At 45.2% G+C, this 21,595-nt stretch overlaps 3 protein-coding genes across 5 annotated transcripts in view; 2 read left to right on the top strand and 1 right to left on the bottom strand.

Moving 5' to 3' along the window:
* Positions 1-8,808, top strand: part of LOC144068725 (fatty acyl-CoA reductase 1) — a 23,056-nt gene extending 14,248 nt beyond the window's left edge. The window contains exons 9-14 of one of the 2 annotated variants that reach the window (XM_077593452.1): positions 2,068-2,239; positions 2,318-2,447; positions 3,213-3,340; positions 3,425-3,517; positions 8,453-8,514; positions 8,710-8,808. In XM_077593452.1, the coding sequence (XP_077449578.1) occupies positions 2,068-2,239; positions 2,318-2,447; positions 3,213-3,340; positions 3,425-3,517; positions 8,453-8,483 (554 nt within the window). In that variant the 3' untranslated portion in view covers positions 8,484-8,514; positions 8,710-8,808. Of the gene's footprint in view, positions 1-2,067; positions 2,240-2,317; positions 2,448-3,212; positions 3,341-3,424; positions 4,960-8,452; positions 8,515-8,709 lie in introns of those variants that run through there. The other variant, XM_077593451.1, reaches the window with a different exon arrangement.
* A 360-nt stretch (positions 8,809-9,168) lies between these two features.
* On the top strand, positions 9,169-20,747 carry kdm7aa (lysine (K)-specific demethylase 7Aa). 2 transcript variants are annotated; one of them, XM_077593449.1, is made up of 18 exons: positions 9,169-9,352; positions 11,973-12,058; positions 12,136-12,250; positions 13,345-13,505; positions 14,249-14,390; positions 14,472-14,658; positions 14,734-14,896; positions 15,530-15,617; positions 15,691-15,797; positions 15,878-15,969; positions 16,036-16,122; positions 17,969-18,214; positions 18,283-18,410; positions 18,485-18,594; positions 18,669-18,763; positions 18,843-18,955; positions 19,034-19,362; positions 19,440-20,747. In XM_077593449.1, the coding sequence occupies exons 1-18, from the start codon at positions 9,255-9,257 to the stop codon at positions 19,526-19,528; spliced, it is 2,436 nt and encodes an 811-aa protein (XP_077449575.1). In that variant the 5' UTR covers positions 9,169-9,254; the 3' UTR covers positions 19,529-20,747. The 2 variants fall into 2 exon arrangements, with proteins under 2 accessions (XP_077449575.1, XP_077449576.1); XM_077593450.1 differs by having other exon boundaries at positions 9,175-9,352; positions 18,672-18,763.
* On the bottom strand, positions 20,665-21,534 carry ndufb2 (NADH:ubiquinone oxidoreductase subunit B2). Its single transcript, XM_077593457.1, has 3 exons — positions 21,330-21,534; positions 20,954-21,101; positions 20,665-20,868 (listed from the first exon to the last, which is right to left on the bottom strand). The coding sequence occupies exons 1-3, from the start codon at positions 21,413-21,415 to the stop codon at positions 20,794-20,796; spliced, it is 309 nt and encodes a 102-aa protein (XP_077449583.1). The 5' UTR covers positions 21,416-21,534; the 3' UTR covers positions 20,665-20,793.
* Positions 21,535-21,595: the final 61 nt, after the last annotated feature.

The following is a 21,595-nucleotide window of genomic DNA, read 5'->3' as shown; positions in this document are numbered from 1 at the left end:
AAAATCCTAATCGGCCGTATATGGCCCACGGGCCGAGGTTGAAAAACTTGTACACACACGATCCGGGGGCGGGGCGAGCGCGCGAATCCCGTTTCCGCGAAACCTCCGTTCGGCGACCTGTCCATCTGTCAAACGTCCGTCGGCGAAACGTCTTTAGGCGAATCATCCGGCCACGAACCTTAACCACTATTAAAGAAGACAAAGGAAATTCACATATTCTTTATATTCTTTATTAAAGAAAATAAAACAGCAAAATCTCGCTCGACAACACAAACACATTAACATTTGGGCGTGTGCGTACTAAATGGGCTCATCACTAAACACACTACGCACGTTAAACGGTTCCTACGTTGAGCGGTCCATTTTTAAAATAAAAGGCAATAAATAAAATTATTTAATTAAGAATTTTATTAAAAAGAAGACAAAGGAAATTCACATTCTTTGTCGTCTTCCTTCTTTTTTTTTTGCTTGGTATTCCCATAGGTATCGTGTATACAGACTAGATTTCCGATGCGCGTTGTGAGGCAACGGAGCTAGACGTCGTTGTTGTCGGCCATCTTAAGAACAGGCCCATTCGCTCCTATTAAGAGTCAATAGAATTTGCTCTTTGAAAGGACAATAGATTGCTTGATTTAAAATCAAACGTGTGCGTCTATATCAAAGTCAGAGATGCAGTATTTTTGGCATACTTCATAACAAATATCAGCATCCAGTCAGAATTGTAGCCACATCAATAAACCAAACAGTTAATAGTGATTTAGTGGAGTCACTCAGTGACCCCGAGGAACCGAATTTCCTGTCTTCTTTTTAATATGTTTTTTAATAAAATAATGTTATTTATTGCCTTTTATTTTAAAAATGGAGCGCTCAACGTAGGAATCCCGTTTCGTGCATACTGTGTTTAGAGACGAGCCAATTTAGTACGCACACGCCTAAATGTTAGTGTTTGTGTTGTCGAGCGAGTTTTTGCCGTTTTATTTTCTTTAATCAAGAATATGTGAATTTCATTTGTCTTCTTTAATAGTGGTTAAGGTTAGGCGAACTGTCTGGCGACGAAGTGTCCGGCGACGAATTGTCCGTTCGACGAAATGTCCGGGTACCGCGCAGATACCGACGATAGTATCAAATTTCACGGTTGCCAAATGGCTGCCCATCTGGGACATTAGCAATTTGTTAAAGACAATTACTCCATTGGTATGGCTCCCGATATTTCTTTAAAACCACACGATCGGTATCGAGGAGTCCTAAGAAACTGTGTACTTTTCCAAATCTAACCAACCGCCAGAGGCCTAGCCAAGACGGCTACCAGCTATGCACACGTCACGTTAAGAAAATGGCACTTGCCGCCCTTCCCAATATTAATTTTAAACGTTCAATCTTGTGCCGTCCAATCCTTTTTCAGCGAATTTCACTTAGCTAGCTAAACTAGCGATGTCCGTGGGAGGCAAAAAAAGGAAATATGTTGTTCCTCTTGCCAAAATGCAACCTCCCACCAGTTAGTTCATCACGAGGAAAGACGTCCAATCCATTCAAAGCGGAAGGGTGGCCGCGAATGAACATTTAACGAGTTAAGCAGTGTCTGAGCAAGCCATGATAGCCATTATTTAATTCAAGGGATTGTGCACTTATTCAGTATTAAGAGAAAAAAAATCATTTTAGTAATTGTAAAAATTAGTCTTTTTTTTAAATCTGTCATTGATACAGTATCGGTATCAATACGGGTGCATAAAAAGGCCCGCATACCACAATTTGAACACTGCAGAGTGTTCTTGGCTGGCATGTTGTCAGTGTCCAATTATAAGGCGTGCAGGCAGGATATCCGGCCGGCGTTAGGGAAGGAGGGAGGGAGGGAGGTAGCCCCCCTTCCATCATTTGCTGCTTCCTTTCAGATTAAGCAATTGCAAGCAGATGGCCGGTAGCGGGATTAGAGCATCACCAGAGCGAGAGGCGCTCTTGCCGTAGCGCTTCTGCTCTCCCTTTATTTTGTATTCGGCCCGCCGCATCCGTTGCCCTGGCAACCGAGGCCCACCGTCCCGTGACTCATCCCCCGTCTGCGCACGTCCTCAGAGCACCACGTGATGTCGACCTTCAAGAGGAACCCACTGGAGCAGGCCTTCCGCCGGCCCAACGCTAACATCACCTCAAACTATCTCATCTACCAGTACTGGATCCTGGTCAGCCACAAGTTCCCCGCCTTGATCTACGACCTGGTCCTGCGTCTGTCCGGCCAGAAGCCGCAGTAAGACCGCTCAGAACGTCCCTTTTGGACACGGGGGAACCGGTTTCCATCGCCGTGTTGTTTTGTGTTCTCACCCAGGATGATGCGCATCTTCAACCGGCTTCACAAGGCCATCAGCCTGCTGGAGTATTTCAGTAGCCAAGATTGGCAATGGAACTCGGATAATGTGAGCATGCTGATGGCACAGATGAGTCCAGAAGATCGCAAGGTAGACTTAATACACATGAAATGTGATTTTTGGGGTTTTTTCTTTCAGGAATTTCCCTTCTCCCTCTGACCCAATTCCGTACTACGACTCGTTGCGTGATTACGTCAACAAGTATTGACTACCGTTTTAAATTTGAGTCATACGTCCATACCTGGAATTCTTACTTCTAAAAAATGTAACCGGTTTAATATACACAGAGACAAACCATTTCAAACGTGATTTTTTTTTATTGCACAATTTCAATCTTTTTGGACCTGTGCCTGTACTCATCATTTTTGAATACTCTTCTAACCCACAAACACTTGGGATAGCTAGACTATAAAGCCAAAACGCATACAGTCTTCCCTCACTTATCTCGACGTCACTTAAAGTGAATCCACTTCTTTGCAATTTTTTTTTTGCTATTAATTTTTTTTTTTTTTTTGAAAATCCTCGCTGAAACTCGTAAGCGGAAGCCTCTTCCCCTTTCTACTAGGACTCAGCACTAAAGGGAAAAAAAAAGATTATAACTTCCAGACTACCAGGAAAAACATTTATTTTGAAATTCCACAATCTATGTGATGTAATTGGAACACTGCAAAAGAAATTTGGTATCATTGGAAAGCTCTGAATGGCCTTCTATAGAGCACAAATTTGAACTACTGGTAGTCAGGAGGATAATAGGGGTGATCCTACTTTGCGATTTTTCGATTATCGTGGCCAAGTCTGGTTACATTAACCGCGATAGTCGAGGGATTACTGTACTTTTGCTTTTTTTTCCCCCAGACGTTCAATTTTGACGTGCGACAGCTCAACTGGCCAGAGTACATCGAGAACTACTGCATCGGCACCAAGAAGTACGTCCTGAACGAGGACATGTCTGACATTCCTGCTGCTCGACAGCACTTGAGAAAGTACGTTTTAGGAGAAATGTTGAGTAAGTGGCACCCTCTGCTGCTCGTTTAACTTAGCACACGTGTTTTGTTTTGTTTTTTTAGATTGAGGAACATCCGTTATGCCTTCAACACGGTGCTGGTGGTCTTCATATGGAGGGTCTTCATCGCTCGCTCCCAGATGGCACGCAACATCTGGTACTTTGTGGTCAGCTTGTGTTTCAAGTTCCTGTCCTATTTCCGCGCGTCGAGCACTCTGACCAACTGACCCGCGACGGCTAGCCGGCATCCACAGAACCCACCCATCCGCCCACCAAGTCTCATTGGTTCTTCTGTTTTCCTCTAAAGATATGCAACAATAGGCCTTTTTCCCCGCTGCCGTCGCCACTCTGCATACTTGCCTTCTGCTTCTGTTACTTGAAACTCGACGTCCAGCCGAGGGACTTTTCATTTGCGGGACTTCCGAGTCTTTGTGGATCTCTACAGTTCTTCTATAACGAGTACTTACTGCCTTTTTCAAGATGACACAAGGAAAAATTGACTTTTTCCATCCTCCCAGAAAAGTGACCCCTTGTCCACAGCCTCTTTGTACTGACAAGGAGTTTACTACTTTTTCATCTTTGTACTCAGAGCTTTGCGCTGATAGAAATAAAAGTGGGTCTCATTGATTGAACCCATCTTTTCCCCTCCAACACTTTCTGCCAGAAAAGCACATAGACCGCTAAAAGTCTCATCATCTGCTTTCTTGACGAACCAGAGTTGTTTTGAGAATTCACTTTTTTTTTTTACATTGACCGCTCAGTATCTTTCATGTTATTTCATAAATTAACCCATGGGCTACCATTTACACAAATAGACGTCCAATCCATCTTGACAGGGAGAGACTACCATTGTTGCTATTTACTGCTAGCAGTGCTAGCTCCCATGAAGATGGATTGGATGACTTTTTGTCATCAATGCCACTGAAATATGATCAATTTGACGTCTACATCGCTGTCAATAGCAGCCAAAAATTGAAAATGACTTTGCGACAAAGGGAAATGAACGTATTGTATGAAAAAAGGGGCCAACTACTCATCCCTGAGGGACACCATAGTGAAATGATCAAAAACTGCCATGTTCACTGCTGAGTTAGACTTTTAGAAAAAGCTTCCAGATAAGTGATACAGAATTAAATGGTCTGAGTAAACCATCCACGAGGGCCGCCTTCCTGTTTTCCAACTTTAATGGACCTACCGCTCTTTTTTGCGTTTCTCCTTTGTATGTGTTAAGTTGGAAGATGTGTAAATACTTATTCTTATAAACTACCGAGAAAAAAAATATTTGGAAATTCTTGTAGACATGTCTTACTCAACAGTGTTGTCGACTCAAACGTCGTTAGAAGCTCGGAGGAGTACAAAAGGGACTGAAGTAGAAAATTATGCAAAGTCTGTTTCTCTGTCGCGATCTGATTGCCTTCCTCAGTTCCCAAAGAGGATCAAGAGCCAAAATGCCGGGGAGGAGGCACCCCGGTAGGCCAAACCGCGGTTGCTGACTGCAGTGAATGCAAACGTGACTAATGACTCCACCGTTAAGATGTCATATTCACTGTCTGTTGTTCCATGCTGCGTTAAGTGTGAAATAAACAAGACAAGAGAGCACACAGGCCTCGATTGTTTTGGTGAATGTAGATTTTTCCCCCCCAAGGATGTTATAGACAGTGTGTTAAAGACAGTGATAGACATTCAATTAAATAGGTTTATCGTTTGTAGACGTCGATCCATTTGAACTGGGTGTGAATCAACATAATAATAATAATCGGACATAGGCCCTGTCGTCATTATCACAACACAAAAGCCTACTTGTCATCACACGCAGAAACTGCGTGTGACGAAATTGATGGTGCTTCTCCATAAGCTACGCTTACTTGGCAAAAGACCTAAATAAGTGTAAGTTACGGACTTGTAATTTGTCATTCCGCTGTTGTGGATACAGGTCGCTTACCTCTCGCTTACCTCTCACTGTCTTCCACTTACCTTACTTCAGTCAGCTAGTAGGAGGCAGATCACCACCCAAACATCTGTTCATATTACCGCAGAAGGGAATGTGTGTTATGTTAGCGCGAGTTTAGATTTCTGATGGATGTGGGGAAAAAACTGTCCTTAAGCCTATTTGTCCGTGCTTTGTGGGACCTAGAGCGTCTGCCAGAGGGCAGCAGCTGGAACAGATTGTGACCAGGGTGGTAAGGGTCCCCTATGATGTTCTTGGCTCTGCTGAGGTAACGAGGGCTGGCAATGTCTTCAAGTGAGGGCAGAGAGCAGCCGACAATCCTCTGGGCAGTGTTAATCACTTTCTGCATGGCCTTTTTGTCTGCCGCCGTGCTTCCAGCGTACCACACTGTGATGCCGTACGCCAGGATGCTCTCTACAGTGGTTCTATAGAAGGTTATCAGAAGATTGGTGCCCAAGTTGTTCTTCCTAAGTACCCTGAGGAAATGGAGTCGTTTCTGAGCCTTCTTCACCACTGCCGTGATGTTTGTAGATCATGAGAGCTTGTCCGTGACGTGGACCCCCAGGAATTTAAAGGACTGGACCCTGTCTACACATACTCCATTTATGAGGAGTGGGGCCAGATCTGTGCCGTGTTTGCGAAAGTCCAGGATTATTTCTTTAGTTTTCGTGGTGTTCAGTGTGAGATTGTTCACCGAGCACCACGAAGACAAATTGTTGACCTCATCTCTGTAAGCCGACTCATCCCCTCCTGAGATGAGTCCGACCACAGTGGTGTCGTCAGCGAATTTGATGATGGCGTTAGACTGGTGGGTGGGTGTACAGTCGTATGTGTACAGGGAGTACAGAAGAGGACTCAGTACACAGCCTTGAGGGGAGCCAGTGCTTAGTGTAATGGAGGAAGAGAGGTGGGGACCAAGTCTAACAGTCTGTGGTCGGTTGATCAAGAAGTTCTTTATCCAGCAGCAGATTGAAGAGGATAGTCCAAGGTGGGAGAGTTTGTCAGTCAGAATGTCCGGTTTTATGGTGTTGAAGGCTGAGCTATAGTCAATGAAGAGCATCCTCACGTAGTTCCCAGGGTGTTCCAGGTGGCTCAGTGCTGTATGAAGAGCAATGGCAATCGCATCAGAAGTGGACCTGTTTGCTCTATAAGCAAACTGGTGAGGGTCAATTGAGGGAGAGATTGTATTCCTGATATGGCGGGCTACCAACTTTTCAAAGCACTTCATGATCACAGGCGTGAGGGCAACAGGCCTATAATCATTCATGCTGCCAATGGTTGGCTTTTTGGGGACAGGGATGATGGTGGCAGATTTCAGACAAGATGGAATGATGGATAGTTGCAGGGAACAATTGAAAATATTTGTGAAGACTCCAGCCAGCTGGTCAGCACAGGCTTTGAGCACCTTCCCAGGTACTCCGTCTGGGCCAGCAGCCTTCCTGGTGTTCACCGACCGCATTACCAGTCTCACTTCCTGTTCCCGGAACGTCAATGTATTGCTGCAGGGTGGTGGTGGGGGTGTTGAGACTGGGTCTGATTTGTCAGTCTCAAAGCGGGCAAAGAAACGGTTCAATTTCTCCGCTAGTGAGGCATCTGCATTAACAGACATTATTGTTATTGTAGTTGGTAATATGTCGTATTCCTTGCCACATCTTCTTTGGGTTATTTTCTGTGAAGTGCTCCTCAATTTTTTTTGGTATATGCTGCCTTGGCCTTTTTAATGCCTCTTTTCAGCTCAGCTCTGGCAGCTCTATATTTTATCTTGTCCCCTGATCTAAAGGCGGAGTTACGGCATTTGATGAGTGCCTGTGTCTCATTGGTCATCCAGGGTTTTTGGTTAGGAAAAACCCGTATTTGTTTATCTATAGTGACGTTGTCAATGCAGTTTTTTATGTAAGAAAGTACAGAGTCCGTGTAGTCCTGGAGGTTGTCGTGTACAAAAAGTTCCCAGTTGGTGCGGGAAAAACAGTCCTGCAGCTGAGAGAGTGCGTCGTCGGGCCAAGTTTTTATTATCTTTATTTGTGGCGTTGTTTGCCTCCGGAGTGGAGTGTAAGCGGGGGTGAGAGATAGGCAGAGGTGATCTGATCCAGCTAGGTGAGGGAGGGAAGTGGCTTTATAAGCATGTTTGATGTTAGAATAGACATGGTCAAGAGTTTTGTCTCCTCTAGTATTACAATTTACGTATTGAATAAACTTAGGTAAAACAGTCTTTAAACACGCCTTGTTGAAATCACCAGCGACAATAAAAACTCCATCGGGGTGGTCAAGCTGTTGTTTGTTTACCGCCGTTAGCAGGAGGTTAAGTGCCGTGTTAACGTTAGCATTCGGAGGTATATAGATAGCAGTTACTATGACGACAGTTAGCTCTCTCGGTAGATAATAGGGCCTACAACGTATTGCCAATAACTCTAAATCCGGGGAACAGTGAGTGTCAATTATCCTACTGTCACAACACCATTCATTATGTATATACATGCACCTCCTCCCTTGCTTTTGCCTGTTAATTCTTTTGAACGGTCGTTCCGAAAAAGCGTTCGGCTAGCTAGCGATACCGCAGCGTCGGGGATATGCGGGTGTAGCCACGTTTCAGTGATGATAATAATATTACAGTTTCTAACAAAGCTGTTGGTAGCAATACGAAGTTCCAACTCATCCATTTTGTGGGTGATGGATCGGGCGTTGGTCAAAAAGATACTAGGAAGCGGTGCTCGGTGTGGTTGTTGTTTCAGCTTAGCAGCAAGGCCCGCCCGGCATCCACGCTTCTGTTTTCTGTCCCTTCGCCGCCTCCGACGTGCTTTTGGTGGGCTGGCTAGCCACGGAGATCCCGGAGAGTTTGTTGAGAAATCGGATGTATCGCATATCCTTCGGATAGTGAGTAAATCCTGGCGACTGTAAGATAACGAACGACACCGAACTGGAGAGCTTAAAGCCGCTGCGTCAGTGCGCGCCGCCATCTTGCAATCACATTGCTTGTTGGACATGATTACCATCAATGGAAGAAGTTAATTATACGGTGAAGCTGTACTTTATAAAGTGACCATTGTTATATGCCTTTTTGTTTCTCTAAAAAGTTTTAAATATGATGTTTGTTATTGGTTCTAATATATTTGTGTATTGTATTTTCTTAAACTTCTTTTTGAACAGTGACTGGCTGTTCAACTTTCCCCTCAAGTAAGAATATCAGGCTCCAGCTGTGGAAATTTCAGGTAAATAAGATTTTATTTTTAATTTATGTTTTAGAATGGCAAGTGATTCACACCGTTTAAGCTGTTCATAGCTTTGCCACAAATTATTTCGATTCATTCTAATCTACAGTAAAACCGCGTTTTCTCTAATAAAAATGTCATTTGTAGTAATTTCATATTTTCAAACGTTTTTAAATAAAATTCTGTTTTCCACAGACTAATGCAGTTGACGTTCGACACCATGTGCAGCAGTAACCCACATTGGCCACAGAGTGGCGACAATGCTACAATTAAATAATACCCGTGGTGATGCAATTCAGTACAATCGAGTTTGTTTACGTTTCAAAATTGCCGTTTTTTGGTGTGTGTGTGTGGGGGGGTATTAATGTTTAACAAAGAGCCTGGAATGTAAATGAAATTGTTTTGAACAAAGTAACAATATATATAGTTCAATATACCTGAGTGGGCTTATTCATGACGTTTATAGACGAGCTGTGTCGTTATTATCCAAACGGGTTTAGTAATTAAAAATCGGCGATCAAGGGTTATGTGTCGCTGCGAAAGGAGCGTCGAGTTGACGTTTATTATCGCCTCGATGTCAGAAAAGTTGTACTTTTGCTCTCATCGGGCAAGTGTGTTTGTGTTTGCCTCGTTCGGTCTTTGTTTCGTGTGGACTCGGCTCGGCTTCGGCAATTTCCGCCAGTCGAAGATTAAGTCTCCGCCCCGCAATCCTTCCTGTGTTGTTTGGGGACAGTAGCAAGATGGCGGCGGCCCCGCTCTACTGTGTCTGCCGGCAGCCCTACGACGTGAGCCGGTTTATGATCGAGTGCGACACCTGCAAGGACTGGTTCCACGGCAGGTACGTGGTCTTAACTGAACTCTCGCGTCCGGGCTCCGTTTTGGGACAGAAACACGCCCGGTCGGTTGCGGACAGGCGACGGTTTACCGAGCAGCGGACCGGTGGCTAGGTTAGCTTAGCCATAGGGGGCTTTAAATCGCCTATCGACGCGAGTTCAACTAAGAAAGTGCCGTCGCGTTCCCCAGAAAGTGCGTTTAATTGTATCGGAGAGGAGCAAGCGAGAGAATAACGTGTTATAAGCGTAATTCCACCAATGGGGTTGGTTGGAGACAAAAGAGAACATTGAGAAAGCAAGTTGTTTTATTCTCCAAGTCGAGGTCTGGAGGTGTTGTCAGTCAAGATCGCCGTCATCTACAAAGGCAGCGTGTTTAGGGTAAAAAACAATCGATTGTGCTTCTCCCTTTTCCTGTTTGTTTAATGGAAATAGGTCATCGCGTGAGCCGGGTTAATAAAGGTGACGTCGCCGTACTTTAAAGGTGGATTTACATTAGCCCACTCTTCCGAGTAACTTCCCCTATTGTTAAACGTGACTCGCTCTTATTCTGTTGTCAGCCAACATTTTTACACCTTTTTGAAACCATTAATTTTATTAGTATAGGTTTGGGGCGAGCCGGGTGTTTGGAAAGGTGACGTTTGAGAACAAGGACCTCGTTATTAGGGTGGCCTTTTTGATTGACAGCTTGAGAAATTTAAATCCCCTTTTCAAAGCACATGGTCGAGTCGAGGGGCGCATGAAGGCTGAAATCGGAACTGCAGGGCATTTTTAAAACTGCATGTTTGCTGCTTTTTGAAGGGAACGCTTATCTATTTTTTTGCCAGCCATTGACGGGGATGGACGTCCTATTCATTTTGGTTGAAGTGGGTGGGTCTTGTATTTCTGTCAATGGGTGTTTGTATTCTAAATTGTATTCTTCCTTTACTGTCTACCACAACATACACTTGGTAAAGTTACTAAATTGTTAAAGTAGGAGGTCAAAAAAAATGGATTTTTGTCAGAACACCCTTAAAACAAATGTCAGATTGTGTTCGACTGAGTGTCAGAAAGTAGTAAGAGTACAAAGTCAAAGTAAAAGCAGTAGCAGAAACTTACTTGCAATTGACATGTTCTTAACTACTTGCACTTTCTCAAAGTTTAAAGCTAAACCGCAATGCTTAAATAATGACCTTTTCCCTTAATGTCAATTGTGATATCATAAATGGAATTTGTGGCTCTGCCGTGTTTTCGTTTTGGCATTTCTAGTCCCTGTCAGCATTTTTGGCAGCCTTTTGTTAGCCTTTCTCAGCTTCCGCGCGCATTAGTCACACACACACACACACGAATGTTATCAGCGCTTCCCATCACTCTCTGTTACACAACGTTATTGTGCGCGTGTATGTCAACAATCAGAATCATTGGCAAACTCCCGGAAACATTGTCACCTAAATGGCGTCACTTCTCCGTCACAACTTGAGAGGCGGCCTGCAGCGTGGGCGCGTCACCGAGACAACACTTCGGACTACAACAAAGCGTTTCCTTTGAAATGACGGAAGCGATTGTGTAAGCACGCGAGGATGGCTGCCAAGAAAAATCGAGGTCGAGTGTCTTATGTTGAATGTTTGATTTTAACGTGTTCTCTGACATTCACGGCCACAGACGTCTAATCGGTTTAGAATGGCAGCTATTGAATGAACTGGAATGGCACTGAAACATGATCAAAGATGGATTTAACATTAGCAATTCACCCCCCTTCCCCTGCATGTGGGCGTACTCCCCCTTATGCGGGGTGCTTATTTAGCACTTAAATTAATACCATTGCCCGTCTCCTTTTGTGCCTCACCGCGGACAATGAAGCCTTCTCCCGGCGCAAGCTAATGAAATCGGCCGACTAAATCATCGCAAAATGGAGAGAATAAAAGTGACAAGCCCAAAAAAAGAAGCTAACATTGACACACACTTTTTTGTACATGACGTCGGCGCGTCATATGATGCAACACTCATCCCCCGGTAGGCGGGAAATACCTGTGCCCCCGCACTTCCCCTGCCCAATTTTTACTCGGGAGCCACGAAGAGTCAGCCGAGGTTGCTCGACGTGAGTCACGCTTTCCTCGTGGCGAGCACATGGTGGAAACATGAGCTGGGTGCTACAGCCAAGTACCGCTAACGCATCCGTCCCAGTCACATGCGGCGGGGAGGGCAGCGCATCTGGCCTCAAAACGCCTATGCCAGAGTCATCCAGGGACTCAATTTACGTTGCAAATGTGGAGCATTCGCAGGATGCCTCCACTTCCTGAGCACTTCACGCCCCCCAGCTCTTCTCTTCCCTCTTTTTCACTTTGCCGTAAGTAGATCAAAGCCGTTAGCGAGCGCGTCGGCCATCTAACCCCTTCCGCCGAGAGTGACTGGTGCCTTCTTAATCTGGGTTTGTGTCGATCAAAATACTTGGGGGGCCAACTCTCAGAGCCAAGCAGCTATTTTCAACTCGCAGCCAGAAGCCATTTTAGGTCAGGCCGGGACATCTCGCCACGCTGTAAATCTAGCCCGTAGTGCTTCCAAATGTGTGCTCTGTCATTTGACTCTCTTCTGGTATTTGCTTCCAGCATAATATGTATGGCCTCATTTTATTTGCAATCGTTTTTGCAGCTGCGTACACGTGGAAGAGCACCAAGCGGTGGACATTGATGTTTACCACTGCCCCAACTGTGACGTCCTACATGGACCCTCCCTAAGTGAGTATTTTCCTCGATTTTTCAATGTTGTTTGAAAAGGCAGATTGTTTTTAATGTGATGTTGTTGTTTTTTTAAGTGAAAAAGCGAAAAAATTGGCACCGCCATGATTACACGGAGCCCGACGGCGCCAAACCGGTGCAAGCCGGCACCCCCGTATTTGTCAAGGAGCTGCAGAGCAGGACCTTTGCAAGGTAGCAAATAAACTAGGACTGTTATATCATAAAGCGGTGTTGATAGCATGTCCACCTCACACTCCTGACTCATGTACTGCCTATAGATTGCTGGGGTAGGCTCCAGCACCCCCGCCATCCTTGTCAAAAAATACAAAAACTAAATAGGTAGCTCACGCCAGCATGACCTATTAGGTCGTCTCAGAATTGCTCCGAAACTTCTTGGACTTCTAACCGCGGTTGAAGCGGTTAGGGGAGTTGAATTTATATTTACCGTAATTACTCGAATATAACGCGCACTCGAAAATAACACGCAGGTAATTTTGGGCCAAAAAAATCTGGAAAAACGCAGTACTCGAATATAGTGCGCACCTAAAATTTCCCGCTGACGAAAATCTTACCTTTTTTTCTTCGTTTCACGATTGTTTTGTTCAAACAAATTTATTCATTAGAATCCTTCAAATGAAGAGTTCCTCTCTCTCTTTGTCTGTCCTCTCATACATCTCTTCGTTGAGAATCCTATCAACGTCCACGCTTCCTTCATCCACTTCCTCTTCCTCCCACAACACATCATCCGATTGGCTTTACGAGATGACGTAAAATCCGTGCGTCAAAGTGAGTTTGACAATGCTTTTTTCGATCGAAAATTTGTAATTTATTTTAGTTATTGATTATAACACTGAACTGAGAGAGGGTGAACTGAGACGGGTACGAGGCTAGAGGGGGGCAGTGGTGGTCTCGGCTTTACGAGATGACGTAAAATCCGTGCGTCGGCTTCACGAGATGACGTAAAATCCGTGCGTCGGCTCTACGAGATGACGTAAAATCCGTGCGTCAAAGTGAGTTTGACAATGCTTTTTTCGATCGAAAATTTGTAATTTAATTTATTCAATTCAATTTCAATTCAATTTATTTGGCAAGAAAAAGCACCAGGCTAAGGGCCATGTAACAAGACACAAAAAAATAAATAAATAAAAAATAAAATAAAAATTGTTATTGATTATAACACGCACCCCCAACTATTGGAATTAATTATATAGCAAAAATCTGCGTGTTATATTCGAGTAATTACGGTAATTTTTTTTTAATGCGGCCATTTTCCATTTTGTTTCCAGCGGTGAGGAAATCATGACGCACATGCAAGGCGAGCAAGTGACCCCCAAGTTCCTGGAGCGCTCCGGCTTCCGGCAACCCATCGTGGTCACCGAAATGGACGGCCTGGGCCTCAAGCTGCCGCCGCCCGCATTTGGGGTGCGGAACGTGGAGCAGTATGTGGGTAAGACTCATTTCTGGAGCTGATAGACATCTGCCCTCTGATTGACCACGGCCCTTTCAGGCTCCTGTTACAGAGCCATTCAGCCGCCTTCCGCCGCTGTGTGGACCGTAAAGTTCACATTGCTCTTTCCAACCCCCCCAGCATTATTGAACACGAAGCACAGGTGGTAGAAGCAGACACTTGGGTATCGAATTACTTCATTTTTTTTAAATATCACTGCATATATCGTGGATATAGCCTTAAGAAGTTAAGCTAGGCGCCTGTCTGGACCCAAATCTTCCAGGCTCTTTTGTTTTTCTTGACATTCCAGCTGTTGTCTGTCTGTTAACAAACACAGGCCAGCTGGGCTACATGTGTGCGCGTTTGCGCGTGCGCCGGGTCAATAAACGCTGGGTCCTCACGGGGTCCTCGCGGGGAAAGCAGCTGCAGAGCCCGACACGTCGCCCCAGCGTGATTTGCGGCGACACAGATGTTAGCGTCGCGTTTGTTTAGCCTCGGGGAAGTAAAAGCGTTTGCACCAGTGGTGTCAAACTTTGGCTGGCGGGCTACGTGCGTTCCAATTAGAGCTCAATAATGTGGGCCGGCCGGACTCGTTTATTTAGTGGGGAGAAAAAGGTAACCTAATGGCACTGAAATATGATCATTCACAGCCAGTTAAAGTGAATTGGATCTCTATCGTTGTCAAAGGCAGGCAGTGCGTCAATGCGTCGACAGTTGTATTAAGTGCCCGGTGTTGACCATAGGTGGCGACAAAGTGATCGACGTGATTGACGTGGCACGCCAAGCCGATACCAAGATGAAGCTCAGCCAGTTTATCAAGTATTTCAGCAGCCCGCACCGGCCCAAAGTTCTCAACCTCATCAGCCTGGAGTTCTCTGACACCAAGTGAGCGCCGTCCCCCGTTGGATGGGTGGTCCGTGAAAAAGACGGCAATGAAAATAAATGAGGTTTTTGCCGCCTCTCCAGGATGTCCAAACTGGTGGAAGTCCCCGACGTGGCTCGGAAGATGTCCTGGGTGGAGAACTACTGGCCCGACGACTCCTTCTTCCCCAAGCCCTTTGTGCAGAAGTATTGCCTGATGGGCGTCAAAGACAGCTACACCGACTTCCACATCGACTTTGGGGGCACGTCCGTGTGGTATCACGTCCTCTGGGTGAGCGGGACAAAACCTTCCGGCCAACCGCGCCCACAAGAATGGGGGAACTGAACCATTTCTGGTCCCTATCAGGGCGAGAAGGTGTTCTACCTGATCAGGCCCACACCCGCCAACTTGGCGATTTACGAAGCCTGGAGCTCCTCGCCCAATCAGAGCGAGGTGTTCTTCGGAGACAAAGTGGACAAATGCTACAAGTGTGTGGTGCCGCAGGGAACTACGCTGCTGATTCCGACGGGTAGGCTCCCCTAACCGCTTGATTTGCAGAGAGAAGTGCAATCCAGTCCCACTGATTGGACCAGTGGTGAAAGAAATGTGTAAAAGACCCGGATTGGATGTTCTAAAGCACGGGTGGCAAAGTGGCGGCTCGGGGGCCAAATCTGGCCCGCCGCATCATTTTGTGCGGCCCAAGAAAGTAAATAACGGGTGCTGACTTTCTGTTTTAAGATCAAATTCAAATGAAGGTTATAGATGTATATTATATTTTCTGATTTCCCTCTTTTTAAATAATAATTGCAATTTTTTCATCCATTTTTTTCTTTGTGTTTTTAGTTCAAAAGCATTTTGTAAAATCTAAAAATATTTAGTTTTCCACTTTAATATTGAACAGTCTTAAAAAAAATATTTGGTCTCCTTTTGAAATGAAAAATTCAAAGACGTTTTCCCTTATTAAGACAAAAAAAGCTCAAATTAACATTTTTTTAGATTGATAAAAAAACTCAATATTTTGGGCTTTTGATCCAGTTATTTTAATCAATTTTTTAATCTAAATATTATATCAAAATGGTCTGGCCCACATGAAATCGAGTTGACGTTAATGCGGCCCATTTGACACCATTGTTCTAAAGATTCCTATACCACACACACACAGGTTGGATACACGCTGTCCTTACCTCTCAGGATTGTATGGCGTTTGGCGGCAACTTCCTGCACAACCTTAACATTGGCATGCAACTCAGGTAATCGATTGCACGTTCTCAAAGCGCGGAAATGTTGCCGTTGACCGACGGGTGCGATGGTGCGATTGCTCAGGTGTTACGAAATGGAGCGTCGTCTGAAAACGCCCGACCTCTTCAAGTTTCCTTACTTTGAGGCCATCTGTTGGTATGTGGCCAAGAATCTTCTGGAAACACTCAAAGGTGAGGTGGAACGGGGAGATTTTTTTGGGGGTGGAATTGGATGCATCATCAAACCGACTGTTTTTCCTCTGGTCGATCAGAGCTTCGAGAAGACACGCGCCCACCTCCAACGTATCTCACGGAAGGCGTCAAGGCTTTAATTTGTGCACTTAAGACCTGGCTGAAGAGAGAGGTGAGTTCTTGACAGGAGGTTCTTCTAAAGACTGTCATCTCACTTGACCATTTTGGGGTTTTCTAGGTGACGCAACCCAACAGCGAGGTCCCGGACAACATCAGGCCAACCCATCTCATCAAGGAGCTCACCAAGGAAATCCGACACCTGGAGGTAAGAACACGTTTAGATGGATGTTTATGTACCTGGAGAAGATGTACATATTTATTATATTCATATGTATGTATGTGTGTGTGTATGTATGTATGTGTATGTGTGTGTATGTATGTATGTATGTGTGTGTGTGTATGTATGTATGTATGTGTATGTGTGTGTGTGTATGTATGTGTGTGTGTATATATATGTATATGTACGCGTGCGTATACATGTATATGTATAGTTGTGAAGAACATAATGTCATGGCTCTCTTGAGTTTCCAGTTATTTCTACTACTCTGATTTTTCTCTGATATAGTGATTGGAACGGATACTTCTTTGTCACAAAAAACATTCATGAAATATGGTTCTTTTGACTTTATTATGGGTGAACAGAAAAAAAGTGATCAAATCTGCTGGGTCAAAAATATACATACAGCAGCGCTAATATTTGGTAACATGTCCCTTGGCCATTTTCACTTCAATTAGGCGCTTTTGGTAGCCATCCACAAGCTTCTGGCAAGCTTCTGGTTGAATCTTTGACCACTCCTCTTGACAGAATTGGTGCAGTTCAGTTAAATTTGATGGCTTTCTTACATGAACTTGTTTCTTCAGCATTGTCCACAAGTTCTCAATGGGGTTTAAGTCAGGACTTTGGGAAGGCCATCTGAAAACCTTAATTCTAGCCTGATTTAGCCATTCCGTTACCACTTTTGATGTGTCTTTGGGGTCATTGTCCTGTTGGAACACCGAACTGCGCCCAACACCCAATCTTCATTATCCCATTTACTCTCTGTAAAGCACCAGTTCCATTGGCAGAAAACAGCCCCACAGCATAATACTACCACCACCGTGCTTGACGGTAGGCATGGTGTACTTGGGCTTAAAGGCCTCACCTTTTCTCCAAACATATTGCTGGGCATTGTGGCCAAACAGCTCAATTTCTGTTTCGTCTGACCACAGAACTTTACTCCAGAAGGTCTTATCTTTGTCCATTTGATCAGCAGCAAACTTTAGTCGAGCCTTAAGGTGCCGCTTTTGCAGCAAGGGCTTCCTTCTTGCATGGCAGCCTCTCAGTCCATGGAGATGCAAAACACGCTTAACTGTGGACACTGACACCTGTGTTCCAGCAGCTTCTAATTCTTGCCAGATCTGCTTTTTGGTGATTCTTGGTTGAATCTTCACCCTCCTGACCAATTTTCTCTCAGCAACAGGTGATAGCTTGCGTTTTCTTCCTGATCGTGGAAGTGACAAAACAGTGCCATGCACTTTATACTTACAAACAATTGTTTGCACTGTTGCTCTTGGGACCTGCAGCTGCTTTGAAATGGCTCCAAGTGACTTTCCTGACTTGTTCAAGTCAAGGATTCGCTTTTTCAGATCCACGCTGAGCTCCTTTGACTTTCCCATTGTAGCGTTTGTGTCACCAAAATTGCTAATTCGTGTTGCTGTATGTATATTTTTGACCCAACAGATTTGATCATTTTTCTGTTAACCCATAATAAGTCATAAAAGAACCAAACTTCATGAATGTTTTTGTGACAAAGAAGTATCTGTTCCAATCACTCAATCAGAGAAAAACTGAGTTGTAGAAATAACTGGAAACTCAAGAGAGCCATCACATTATGTTCTTCACAAGTGTATGTAAACTTTTGACCACAACTGTATATATGTGTATGTATATGTAAATCATATTTTTTTTAAATAATTAATAGCAGAAAAAATTGCGATAAGTGAATTTGCAATAATCGAGGGAAGACTACAATATTTTTTTTCTTGAATTAAAGATAGCCATTTACGTTTTTTTGGTCATCAAATCCAGAGTGACTTATGTGAAAATAAATAAGTTCTCCCTTGGGCTTTAGGATGAGGGCAGCAGCAATGGAATCAGGCCGCTGAAATCTCAGGGAAGCGTTTGCGGCAGCTCCAACGGGTGCACGTCCACCCGTGCCACCTTGGAGCGCCTGTGCCAGGCGCGGCACGCCCGCCGTGCCGCCCGCCGGTTGAGAGAGCAACAACGGCACTTGCCCAGAACGCCGTCTAACCTGGACATCCTGGAGAGGCACACCAGAGAGGTGCTAAAGAGGTTGGAAGTGGGCCCCCTAGAGGAGGTGAGGAAGGACTACGCCTGTCCCATAGTGGCCCCAGGCACTTCTGACCTTTTGACCCGGCTCCGCAGGATCCCGCCTTCTGCACCAAAGTTCACGGGAAGCTCAACAAGGCGTCCACGGCTTCGGCGGCCGCCACCGCGGAGTCCCTCGAGGAAAACCACCTGAGACTCATGCTGGTCAACGGCAGGATAATACGGTTGGGGGAAAATTATCTTTGTAATTCATTGGCGGACTTGTAGGAATTGTATATGCATGATTGGATTTATTTAGGGACATGAGGCGATCCGCAGCCAGCCCGATCAAAACGGAATCCGCCGCTAACAAGAGCAAGGCAGACCGAATCAATCGAGGTCTGCACGCCGAGGGTCAAAAAGTCAGCGGTGGGTGTGTCGCCCATTGGAAACCAACGCGTGGCCGTTTGACCGTCCGTGACGCCAAACGTTGTTTCACGCAGCAGGCGGGGAACAAGTGAAAACGGAACTCAGGGAAGAAGCGTCGGGACACTCGTGCACGTCAGACGAGGATTCGGATGTGGACGTGCCCACGCAGGTACTTCCGTGTGAAATACGCTCTTCGAGACGGAGGTGCTCGCGGGGGCTTGATTGTCCTCGCCGCTCCGTCCCCGCAGCGCAAAGCGTCGCCGCTGTCGTCGTCCTCCTCCGACGAGTCCGAGGAAGACGAGCAGAGGCAGAAAGGACACACCATTGAGCTGGACCAGCCTGGGCAAAAGACGCTGAAACGGTGAGTTGTCCGGGCCAGATGAAATGAGGAAATTGGGGCGCGATCACGCAAACGAACGCCACCTGGTCCCCCTTGCAGAGAACGTCCTACCTCACCCAGCACGGAAGAAGCCATTCAGGGGATGTTGTCCATGGCTGGCCTGCTGTGCCCCTCCCAGCCGGAGAAGGCGGTCTCCCCGGGGGAGGCGTGGTGGGCGTCCGGCACCCCTCGGGGCCCTTCGGCTCGCCAGCAGGGTGACTCCAGTCCCATCGACAGCCAGGGGAACAGCAGCGAGGCCTGGGACAATCGGGGGCTGCCCAGCCCGGAGCACGACTACCAGTACTGTGAGCCCAACATGTCGCCGCCCTTGCACCCTTCTAAGAGGCACGCCCCCAACCCCCCGCCCGTCAGCAATCAAGCCACCAAAGGTTGCACGCCGGCCATCATGCCAAACTATCTCTTGAAAAATGAATTGACTTTGAAACCATGTGCTCTTTCTTCCTAGGCAAACGTCCCAAAAAAGGCATGGCCACCGCCAAGCAGAGACTGGGCAAGATTTTGAAAATCAACAGACACAGTCGTGTTTTTGTCTGAAAACAAACACAAAAGAAGCTCAGTGTTTTGGATTTTTTTTAAAACAATTAAATTCATCTTATTTTGACACTTTTGTGAAAGGAGACAAACGACGCAGGGTCACACGCACCACTTTAGTACAAGCACACTCACGGTGAATAAAAAAATGGAGGAAGGAGAAACTAAGGGCATTGAAATCGAGGAAGACGATAATGAGGTTTACCAAACAATTTTGAACGCCACCTTTTTCTTTTTGGGTGGTGGATTTCAAATATGGTGCTCATGCTTTGTAAGACTCACCAGCAATAAAAAAAAAACATAAGGGCAGCAGCTTTTCCCTTTTCACTCTTCCCTTTTTCTACGAGCTTTTTTTGCTGCCCTTTTTGGTTTAAATAGGAATCTACGGACAAGCTCATGGATATTCGACTTAATTTATTCTTTTTATTTGTGATTTCTTTATTTTGGATGTATTTATTATTATGGAAGAGATACAATTTTATTATATTTTGGAGGCTTTCTTCTTGTTTTTCTGTAAATGTGGCGTGTTTGCGTCGGTGCTCGTCATCTTGTTGTTTAGCAGCGGGTTTAATAATTCTCAATTTATTCTCCCTGTAGCCTTGTTTTGATTTGAATGTTTTTCTCTTGGTCCTTGTACGACTAGAACGGGTTTTGTTTTTTCTTAATCCTCAATCCGCCACTTAGTATTTTGAGCCACGGTGGTGTTGGAGGCTTGCGAAGAGCTCCAAATAGTGCTGATTTGGGCAATTTGTAACACTCAGGGAATGATGCCATGAACAGAACCTTTGATAAAAGCACCAGCCTAGTCATGAATGCAGACTGAGATGTTCTCATGCCACCTCCCCCCCTGCATCACACCTCCCTGCTTTTTGCTACCCACCTCAAAACATTTGTTAATGGAGACATCCTATAAAGATGCCTAGTAGCTTTAAGCTCTGCTCAGGTTGACGTGCACGTGACATGCGGGTGAATGAAATATCCCGCTTTTATAGGTTTTGACGCTGCCGTTTTCTTTCCTGTCTGCCGACGGAGTTTGTCCCATCTTTCGTCTATTTTTTTTCCCTCTTCTGTGATTTTGGTTCATGTGTGTTGGTTCCCAAGTTGCTTACATTCAGAACAAAAGGAAATGCAAACACTGGCAAGGTGAGACACTGTTGATGTATATTTTTGTTTTGTTTCAGATTTTCAAATTGGGTGTAAATAAATGGAATTAAATAATGTAGTAGCTTGAGATTTATTATTTATGTACATCAGGAGGTATGTATTTCTTATTCCTCGTCATCTTTGGGAATTCCAAGCTCCTCGTCCGTCCACTGGGAAGCATCAGGCCAAGGAAAATGACCCTGAAGTGGAAAATTACTCGTTAATTGGCATACTAACTTGTCACAATTCCTATGTGAGGTCATCCTTAAGCAGGTGCTGTCTTACCAGCACGGCATCGGAGTCGTGCCACATGTGCCAGAGAATCCAGAACCACATGGCACCGCTAATAAACTCCGAGTCGAACTTTTGCTTCTTGGTGATCTGAGGATATTGCCTGTACTGTGGTTCGATGTGCGGATCACCACCGCCTGCCCTACAAACGAAAGGTATTACATTCAAGTCATTAGCAGTCATTTATAGTGATAATAATGTCGAATCTATTTGAACTTCAGCCATTGCTACCAACTTCGCCCAGCTCAAGTAGGTTAGACGCCTATCAGCGTTGATTACAGTAAAAGATGATCGATAGTCACCCATTATCTTGTCATGTTTAGCTGGCGTAATGTAACTCGTTAGCATCACAAGCTAGCTGTGCACTTACTTTCTCGTTATTATCCTTTGTGGCGCACGTCTGACAAGCCGAGTGCTGCCACGGAAGACGCCAAACAGCATCCCCAAAGAAGACATGTCATAAAAGAACAGCTATTTTACAGCATAGGCGTTCTAAAGTTAAAACTATCCTAATTTCGCTGTGGAGTCACCTTCCCGAGTCAAGTAAAGGGTGTTCTCCAACATAAACGTCGCTGATTGGACAAGAACCCGTCGCGTTTTGTTTTCGCACGCCGATTGGTTGAGTGAGGAGCGCAT

Source organism: Stigmatopora argus, chromosome 23, assembly GCF_051989625.1.
Source record: "Stigmatopora argus isolate UIUO_Sarg chromosome 23, RoL_Sarg_1.0, whole genome shotgun sequence".
Classification (NCBI taxonomy): domain Eukaryota; kingdom Metazoa; phylum Chordata; class Actinopteri; order Syngnathiformes; family Syngnathidae; genus Stigmatopora; species Stigmatopora argus.
The sequence above is the reverse complement of the archived record's forward strand: the minus strand, read 5'-3'. Positions and strand labels throughout refer to the sequence as shown.

What these genes read in the sequence shown, in the direction of transcription:
- kdm7aa (XM_077593449.1), top strand. Translation starts at nt 9,255, where the DNA reads ATGGCGGCGGCCCCGCTCTACTGTGTCTGCCGGCAGCCCTACGACGTG. An exon ending in AGACCTGGCTGAAGAGAGAG is followed by an intron (nt 15,970 to 16,035) that starts GTGAGTTCTTGA and finishes GGGGTTTTCTAG; the next exon opens with GTGACGCAACCCAACAGCGA. An exon ending in ATGTGGACGTGCCCACGCAG is followed by an intron (nt 18,764 to 18,842) that starts GTACTTCCGTGT and finishes CCGTCCCCGCAG; the next exon opens with CGCAAAGCGTCGCCGCTGTC.
- ndufb2 (XM_077593457.1), bottom strand. Translation starts at nt 21,415, where the DNA reads ATGTCTTCTTTGGGGATGCTGTTTGGCGTCTTCCGTGGCAGCACTCGG. An exon ending in CAAAGGATAATAACGAGAAA is followed by an intron (nt 21,102 to 21,329) that starts GTAAGTGCACAG and finishes TTTCGTTTGTAG; the next exon opens with GGCAGGCGGTGGTGATCCGC. An exon ending in ACGACTCCGATGCCGTGCTG is followed by an intron (nt 20,869 to 20,953) that starts GTAAGACAGCAC and finishes TTTCCACTTCAG; the next exon opens with GGTCATTTTCCTTGGCCTGA.